We start from the raw sequence: 8,867 nt of genomic DNA on the forward strand, positions 1-8,867 counted from the left end.
TTAGTGGGTTCTAATGACGAGTTTAAGTACAATAACGACATTAGAGATTAATTGTAGGAGAATGGTCTTATTTTATAGTTGAGGAGAGTCGCTCGCTTCCGTTTGCAGTCGATGTGGGACTCTAGAAGTTTTATTTTGAAGTTGACACGTGTCCTGTTGTGAATCTTGTGATTGACCTCCTGGTTGGAGAAAAACTCTCGTGCTTCGATAAGGGTGCTTCAGCATGACTCCTTCAGTGGGTCCCGGAAGGTATTAAGTTGACCGATGCTTAGTAGTTTCGGGACTGATAAAGTATGGCACAAACAAACCTAATCTCTCACTTCCAGTTGAAGAAAGATATTACACACGCGCGCGCGCGCACACACACACATATATATATATATATATATATATATATATATTAACATGTTTGCGTGCTTTGATGCTTTAGAAAATTGATCATCTGTAAATAAAAGATGAATATAGGGTATAATTGCCAAATATATGAGAATTCAGGCTTTCTGTCAATTGTGAAAACATTTTATGGGATTTTCTTTTCCTAATAAAATGACATAAGCCATGCCGTTAGTAAAATCTGATCCATACATAACATCAAAGGTGTCCTCAATGGAAATGGAACATTAAGTCTTTTACAACTGTCCAATCTCTTCAAGAACCCTAGCTAGGATGCATTGGAAATTTAGAAGAATGACTATTAACCACCCTGCAATTTTTTCTTACTTCCCCAGGCTGATCCACCGTCAAGTCAGCCATCTTTATCATGCCCTTCACAAAAGCCTTGAAAAATTCACCTTGATCAATGCTGAACTGCTTCACAAATTCCCTCGTCTCCGGAAACGTGAAAAGCGTTTGATCCGAGTTCAGAAACCCTCTTCCGGCAACCAAGTCCCTGAAGTACTGGTTATCAAACTTTACAGGCGTAGCATCAAGGTCTCCGGTAATGTTTTGGTCCACGTTTAATGGGCAAAGCTTGTCTAGCTTTTGTCTAAACTTTGGATCAATGGCAGGGTCTGGCCGGCCACTGCCGGATTGATTGTACAGCCGAAATATGATGGAAAAGCACCGAGCTTTGCCAATAGAGTGTGACCCCGAAAGCGCAACAAGGTACTTGACAGAGAGATTAAATTTGGCAAACAGGCCAATGAGGAATGTCGCATTGGATCTTGGACTTGGCATAACGTTGTCTGAGTCTTCTTTTCTTGCTGTTAAGCTATCCAATCTTCCCAACTTCACTTCCCAGTAAGGCCCCCCTGTCTAATAATCACACAATCATGTTAAATAGAAATTTATTCCTTTCAGTCATAGTTAAGATTCTCATCATTCACTTGTTGCATCGCATTGGAGCTCATTATGGATTCGACTATACTAAATGTAGTCAAGTTAACGTTAAATTTTAGGGTTTGTTTGATAATTGTTTTAGTTCAATTATTAGGTTTTAGTAACTGAAAATTAAAAGTTAAATTTTGTAAACTCAAAAAAGTAACGTTTAATTTTCAATAAAGCAGTTATAAACAAGTTTTTTTGGTAATCAAACGGACCTTAATGTACGTCGGACCAGAAATAAATTCATGTATATAGGAGATAAATAAGAAAGATTATTACCAGAGAAACAGCATCTCTAGACGCCATGATTATAATGTCTGCGCAAGAAACAACTCCCGGACACACCTTCTCCAAGGCTTCTTTCACTTGGTCAACAACTTCATAAGATCTCAGTGAATTAATATTTGCAAGGGCTAGTTTTTCTCCTAGCATGGTTGGTGTGTCATCAAGCAACAATGAAGCATCACAACCCTAATTTACAGATATAATACAAGTTAATTAATTCATCATTAACAACTAACAATTTGGATTAATCAGTAAGGAAATAAAGAGAGTTGTTTTGTATTTATAATTCACTTACATTGACAAAGCAATCATGGAACTGTAAACGCATGATCGAAGCAAGACTCCGTGGCTCTCGAATCAAAGCCACCTTCATGACATCCTGGACAATGGATTTAGCTTTCGGGCAGGTTTCCGAGTAATAACCGTGGCGGAGTTGCGCGGTGGCGCCGGTTATCATGTGTAGGATGAAGAGTGAAAAGAGAGGACACATTGAGGATTCTTGAGGCACTAGTCAGTGGTAGGCAGGTGAGCAATTGGTTCAGTTGTGTGTGGGGGCGCTTTTTGAACTTGTGGGCTGCACCACGTGCATGCATAGGAATTTAGTGGAAACAATGGATAGTGGATGTGAAATGGTTCATTCCCCTTCTACCAAAAAAATCAAAAAAAGAGTTATTAATTTGACTAATCTTCAAAGGTGGTGAAGATTCGTCCAAATAATGAAGTTATATGATTTAGTGATATTTTTCTTTATCCACTTGTAAGTAAAAATTCTTTGATTTAAATCTCATGAATTACGAATTCGATCCTAATTTATTCTCTTGCCTTTTAGTATAAATATATCATTAAACGAATCAAATATAAACGTGATTAGCTTACATTCTAAAATTTATTTAATCATATTTGATTCAATAATTGAGCTAAAATGTATAATAAGATGTTAATGCAATAATGTAGTGTATACATTTATATAAATTAAGTTGAAAGGAATATTTGGTCGTTGAAGTTTTGAACAAACAAATTGACCCACATAATTAACACTCTAGTGGTCCTTATTCAATCGAAAACAGTAATAAACATTTCCAGATCGCCGATGGTGGACATGTGGGACACAGTGACAATTGTGGATAATCTCACGATGTGGATAGTTTTAGATGAAATCTGACGTGGACAGCCATATCATTTGAATTAATCAGATTTTTAAATTTAGTTCATTATTTAATAAATTAATAATTAAGAAAAATTAGTTAATTAAAGTATGATTGTGGTATACGAGGAGTCTTTCTCCCTCATTTTCTTGGGTTTTGCAAATTTTTCAAATGATGTGGCTGTCCACATCAGATGTTAACTAAGATGGTAGCATTACTCTAATCTCATTTCACACCTTCAGACACACTTTCGACTTACTATTCCTTGGCATTGTGTATTTATATTGTTATTCATCTCCCAACACCATTTGAGCTTAAAAGTAGAAGATTAACAATCACTAGCTCCTATTAATACAATCATTTATTATCTCACTATGAATGGATTCTTTAATAATAATAATAAAATAAAATTAATGGAAAAAACTTGAAAACTTTGAGTTTTAATGATAAAGACAAAATAAAAGGTTAAAATGAATAGTACTATGTTTGACTTTTTAGTATAAAAATATAATTTTTCGTTAAAGTGAACAGTACCGCAGATTTTTCGTTAAAATTTTCTAATAATAATAATTAAATTTACTTGATATGTATTGCCGGCTTATTACGTAAATGATTAAACGTTGTCTAACATAGTAGTATTGTCGGCTCTCCACGTGGAGGCGAGACTGCACATGAGGGTTGTTGAACGGAAGGTACTTACGTAGGTTAAAAAATATTCATACCAATCAAAATAATGGGATTTTGGAAATTTTATTGTTGATGTAAAAAAAAAAAAAAAAAAAAAAAAAAAGTGGAAGGGTGGGAGATGCATCAGTTATTTATTTATTTATTTTCATGTGCAAATGTAGCGCTTTCTGACTCTATCCTCCATTCGTCCCTTAATGTATAGTATGCTGCATCAAGTTGAAAAATACTCCACACATTTTGAGATTATACACAGATCGAGGAACATAAAGAATGCTAGGGATTCCGAACGAGGTGTGCCTGGCCGACCGCTACATAAGCTAAAAAACTACGACTAGAAGCCAAGCCGGAAGCGACAGGCTACACACAGGATTAAAAAGCGAAAAAAAAAAATTTCAACAACGAAACAAACACACTGTCCAAAGACGTTTTAAAACTTCTCAAGCAAAAAATCCTTTCATTGCAACGAATAGCGCAGATTAATGTATTTAGAAACTCTATGAGTCGTATATGGACTCCTCATTCGGTTCATGCAATCACAGTTTAATTTCTTTTATGTAAAACTAATCAAGCATCAGAAATTTGTGCTTGAAATTTGTGGGAGAGTATGCGTCATTAGCTTCTTTTTGTTTCCTTCTTTCAAACAGTACACATACGAAGAAAATTACTAGCGCAAATTGTAACAATCCTGTTGGAGCGGCGTAAACAAAGTAGTGTTAACCAAATATCAGAAGAACCGAAAGTTTTGATTACCATAGAAAAAGCCTTGCTAACAATTTACAGCACTACGTTATATTCTATGTTCGTATGTTGGAACCAACGTCCACATTATGATAAACACAATAAGCCTTGTTAATGCGTATTGTCTCTAGTCTCTATTCAGAAAGTCGGATTCATCCCTCCAAGATTCCAAAGCGTGTTGACAGGACGGTGATTAGCCACCCTACAATTCCTTCGTACCTCCCCAGGCTGCTCAAACTGCAAGTCGCCCATCTTTATCATCCCTTCAACAAAGGCCTTGAAAAATTCTCCTTGGTTACTGCTAAAGTGTTTAACATATGTCCTAGTTTGTGGATATGTGTAAAGTGTCTGATCAGAATTCAGAAAGCCTCTCCCCAAAACCAAGTCCTTGAAGTACTGGTTATCAAATACCAAAGGTGTAGCATCCAGGTCTCCGGTCACATTTTGGTCCACGTTTAAAGGGCAAAGCCTGTTCAACTTTTCTCTATACTTTGGTTCAAAGGCAGGGTCGGGCCTCCCAGTGCCGGATTGGTTGTACAGCCGAAACATGATGGAAAAGCACCTACCTTGGCCAATGGAGTGTGACCCCGAAAGGGCAACGAGATCTTTGACAGAAAGATTAAATTTGGCAAAGAGGTCAATGAGGGAGCTTGCGTTGGCTCTTGGACTTGGCATAATGTTGTCTGATGCTTCCTGGCTAGCTGATAAGCTATCCAATCTCCCTAATTTCACTTCCCAATCAGGTCCTCCCGTCTGATTAACACAAAATTATGTCATTATATCTTCAAGTACAAACAGCAGAAAGAATTCTAGTCCTTTTGCAAATTCATGTCTACAAATCTGTTTTTAGTCTTCATTTTATACAAAACGAAGTCCCAAATGTGACGACACGATTCAAGAGACCACAGCGCAGATACATTATATACAACATTTCAAATATATCAAGTTGCGCTGTAACGAGAAGGAAAACATCCCGTTTGAACTGATCAGTAGCTCTTAAGTTCTTAACCAAGACCGAGCAATAACGAAATTTGATTGCGCGTTTTCCAGAATTGACAGCAAACAAAAGGTACAAAAGTCCCTTCACAGATACAACTGATAATTCCCTTAGAAAACTACGCCTCGGTTACTTTGAATTCCGATCAAATGACTCTTAACTTCACTTACGATGCAAAGCTTAAGTGCATATGTTTGGGGGCAAATCTATGACTGATGTTCTGACTCTAATTTCCAAATTGCAAACAAATCCGTATCAAATTATGTACAAATTAAAACTCTGTTTTAGGTAATGAAATAAGTAAGAAAAGTTTGATACCAGAGCAACAGCGTCTCGAGCCGCCATGATTACGATATCAGCGCAAGAAACAGCTCCGGGACAGACCTTCTCCAGGGCTTCCTTGGCTTCATCAACCACCTCATAAGATCTCAGAGAATTTATATTTGAAAGGGAAAGTTTTTCTCCAAGCATTGTTGGCGTGTCATCAAGTAACATAGAACCATCACAGCCCTGCAAGCATATTAATTTAAAGATTAACAAAACTTGGGAAATATATAGAATTTTTTGCAGAAAGTTTTTGTTTATTTACATTCACAAAGCAGTCATGGAATTGGAAGCGCATGACAGAGGCAAGGCTGCGGGGCTCTTTGACTAGAGCCTTCTTCATGACGTCCCGGACAACGGATTCTGCTTCCGGGCATGTTTGGGAGTAATGGCCGGGGCGGAGTTGCGCGGCGGGCACGGCTATGGGCAGGAGGAGGAGGAGGAAGGGGAGGAACAAGAGAGGAGACATTAAGTTACTAGGAGGCAGAGGTGTGTGCGCCTGAATTTGGGAGTGCCTGAATTGCAGTTTTGGATATGGGCTTTTATTTAGGAAAAATCTCTCTCCCTTCACCCCTATTTGTTCCACCCATTTATACTATTACATAATTATAATTAAGTACAAGATAAAATTAATAAAACAAAAATTTATTAATAAACCTACACAGTAATCAAACCCTAACATAGAAAAAAAAACAAGTTATTTTTTAACAATGATAATGATTTTAAAGTTTTGAATGCTCAAACTAAAGTATGAATTGATTTATCCCAGTTTGACTTCATTTTTTTTTTTTTAGGAATTAAGAACAAAATCAACGCATTTTCCAACGTATATAATTACTAGCAGAAATATATATGAGATTTAAAATCTAAAGTCTAACTACTTGTGTGAATGTCACGCTTTTTTTCGTTTCATTTGTGAAGGGTGGAGGTCGTACTTTGCTTGTAGTTATGATGGCAGTGCATAGCAGCAAAATAGCGGCTGTCCTAAAATTTGAAGGTGTTGAGTTCCTTATATTTGATGAAACAAATGTATGTAGTCTCCAAAAGTTTCCCTTTCTTCCTCTTGTTTCAATCCATATTAATTTTTCATAATTTAATTCAGTTGTTGGATATCAAAAATATTTTAATTTCATGAAAATAAAGGAACGTGAGGTTCAAGTAAGCATATCAAATATGCCTTCATTCTAAAGGTGATTTTTTTATTTATTATCTTGATTATGATAATTAAAACATAATCTTGTTTTGATTATGAGATTATTAGGTGTCTTTATCGGGGAGTAGGATTCTCTCCCCTCCTAGTCTCCTTCCCTTTCCCTCCCTTCTTATTTGAACGGTTATGGTTAAGTCACGTCAACGTTTTGTGTTAATTTTTAATAGTCAGAAGAAGACAAAAAACAGTATGTGAGAGGAGGGGAAGAAAGTGGATGAGAATAAGAAGGGAGAGAATCCTACTCTCTTTATCGATCATGTAATGGGAGGCATTGTGCCTCTCTACTTCTCTGCAAATTGGCATAGGCCTTGGAAGGCTAATGAGACTTTATGAAATGCACAGAGTTTGAGATAATTTTCGTCTCCTTCGACTGCGATGAGGAAAAATTCAATGAACACTTCAAATGCATGTTGTGGTTGGCAGTGTCATTTGATGCTAATCTTTAGAAAAGATTGAGTGATGTGTGCTGCATAGAATGCGTGGCAAAATACTAACTTTGAGTTTTTATTTTCTAAATGGGTGTAAAGATAAATTTACATATTAAATTAGGCTTGTGAGGGTAGTTTAGGTAGTAAATTGGGTTTAAAGAGATATTGATAGTTTAACTAAAAGTAATATGGGTGTAGAAAAAGGTTATATGGGTTCAAATAAAATTTCTCATTTTCAAAATTTGTTGAATGTATGCAAGAGCCTGTGTTTGGATGAGAAAATAAATTTAGAATTTTGACAAAAGTTAAAATTAATAATTGACATGTACAAATTTCTTTTTTTTTTTGGATTCATAAATAAAAAAATTTAGACTTTTCGTGTAAAAAAAAATCTGAAATTTGGGATCTTTAATTCCCAAGTTTAAATTTTATTTTCAAATTTATATGAGTAAGAGTTAAAAAAAAAAATTCCATACTCAAATTCTATTGTTATTAGGTTAAATAAATAAAAAATTAAAATTAAAATTAAAAAAAATAAAATTGCGTCATTTTAAATTTTTTAATAATCTTAAATTTTTTGACTTTTGTATTTTAATTTTTGTCGTTTTAAATTTTTTTAATTCAAATAGAATAATAGAGTAATAATATCAATAGTAAAAAGGGAAGCGCAAGTGGTGTGTCGTGAGTTATGGATTAATTGATGAGTAATGTTAAGAAGATTAAGTTTATAAATTTAATTTACAAATTTAATCTCTATAATATTATGATCGATTGATTGATGAATTCAAAAAAATGAGATCAGGATCCTCTCCTCTCCTGATCTTTGTATGGAGATCCTCATAATCAAAAAGTGTGGACCGTTGGATGAAAATCCAACGGTTATAATTATTATAATTTTAAAGGAACTCCCCGTTTGTAGTCGTTGAATTTTCATCCAACGATCCACATTTCTTAATCATGAAAATCCCCATACAAAGATCAGGAGTGGATCCTGATCCAAAAAAATGGGGTTTGGAAATTTGGATTCTCGTCGTGTCTCTCTCTTGGATGGGTGTCGACAAATAAGAGGTTCTTTGCCCCAAAAAAGAAGAAAAAGAAATAAGAGGTTGAGTTTGTATGTTGTGACAAGAGGAGGCAGCAGAAGCCAATTGGCTGAAGGGGCCAACTCATGACATGTGTGACGACAGAGGAGGTTATGGATGGGCTGGTGGGGACACTGCTACTACTGCGTCAGTCAACAATTGCGACACCCACCACCTCATGCTATCTCATATTTCGTCATCTGTTGCAGTCCTAAATTTATTAAAGCATCCTCTGAAGGTTCTATCTTTTACCGAGTTATTACATTTCAAGTTTTAGTGAGAATTTCATCTTAAAGGGTCAAAAAATAAGACTAAATTCACCACCTAGAGCTAGCAACTTTTTTTTTTAATAGCATTAAATGGGGCTAAATCTAGCCTAAAAAAACAGTAGGTCTTATAAAAAAAGTAGCAACTTATGTGAGCAAAATTATATTATTTTTTCTCTACTTGCAAATACACTTATAATCTTTTTTATTCTTTTTTTAATTTTTTTTTCTAACAGATTTTTCTTGCAATTTGGCTAATTAATGATTGTTTTAAAATTCTTAAAAATTAAAATTTCAGTTGATTGAACGTTCATTGGCGCTGGGAAGTGAAATTTTCAACTTTTTTTTTTTTTTCAAATTGTATGATACTAATTTACCAATT

The 8,867-nt window shown here is 35.1% G+C and overlaps 2 protein-coding genes across 2 annotated transcripts; both read right to left on the reverse strand.

The window, feature by feature from the left end:
* Positions 1-443: 443 nt before the first annotated feature.
* LOC137721392 (peroxidase 17-like) lies at positions 444-2,158 on the reverse strand. Its single transcript, XM_068460488.1, has 3 exons — positions 1,904-2,158; positions 1,603-1,794; positions 444-1,254 (listed from the first exon to the last, which is right to left on the reverse strand). The coding sequence occupies exons 1-3, from the start codon at positions 2,096-2,098 to the stop codon at positions 658-660; spliced, it is 984 nt and encodes a 327-aa protein (XP_068316589.1). The 5' UTR covers positions 2,099-2,158; the 3' UTR covers positions 444-657.
* Positions 2,159-4,164: 2,006 nt separating this feature from the next.
* Positions 4,165-6,029, reverse strand: LOC137721294 (peroxidase 17-like). Its single transcript, XM_068460399.1, has 3 exons — positions 5,765-6,029; positions 5,494-5,685; positions 4,165-4,931 (listed from the first exon to the last, which is right to left on the reverse strand). Exons 1-3 carry the CDS (start codon positions 5,966-5,968, stop codon positions 4,317-4,319), a joined length of 1,011 nt encoding a protein of 336 aa, XP_068316500.1. The 5' UTR covers positions 5,969-6,029; the 3' UTR covers positions 4,165-4,316.
* Positions 6,030-8,867: the final 2,838 nt, after the last annotated feature.

The sequence above is a fragment of the Pyrus communis genome, chromosome 16 (assembly GCF_963583255.1).
Source record: "Pyrus communis chromosome 16, drPyrComm1.1, whole genome shotgun sequence".
Taxonomy (NCBI): Eukaryota; Viridiplantae; Streptophyta; class Magnoliopsida; order Rosales; family Rosaceae; genus Pyrus; species Pyrus communis.

Excerpts from the sequence above, each read along its gene's own strand:
- LOC137721392 (XM_068460488.1), bottom strand. The coding sequence starts at position 2,098 with ATGTGTCCTCTCTTTTCACTCTTCATCCTACACATGATAACCGGCGCC. Across the intron at positions 1,795-1,903 it reads TCCATGATTGCTTTGTCAAT|GGTTGTGATGCTTCATTGTT; the intron begins GTAAGTGAATTA and ends TCTGTAAATTAG. Across the intron at positions 1,255-1,602 it reads CTAGAGATGCTGTTTCTCTG|ACAGGGGGGCCTTACTGGGA; the intron begins GTAATAATCTTT and ends TGTGATTATTAG.
- LOC137721294 (XM_068460399.1), bottom strand. The coding sequence starts at position 5,968 with ATGTCTCCTCTCTTGTTCCTCCCCTTCCTCCTCCTCCTCCTGCCCATA. Across the intron at positions 5,686-5,764 it reads TCCATGACTGCTTTGTGAAT|GGCTGTGATGGTTCTATGTT; the intron begins GTAAATAAACAA and ends ATATGCTTGCAG. Across the intron at positions 4,932-5,493 it reads CTCGAGACGCTGTTGCTCTG|ACGGGAGGACCTGATTGGGA; the intron begins GTATCAAACTTT and ends TGTGTTAATCAG.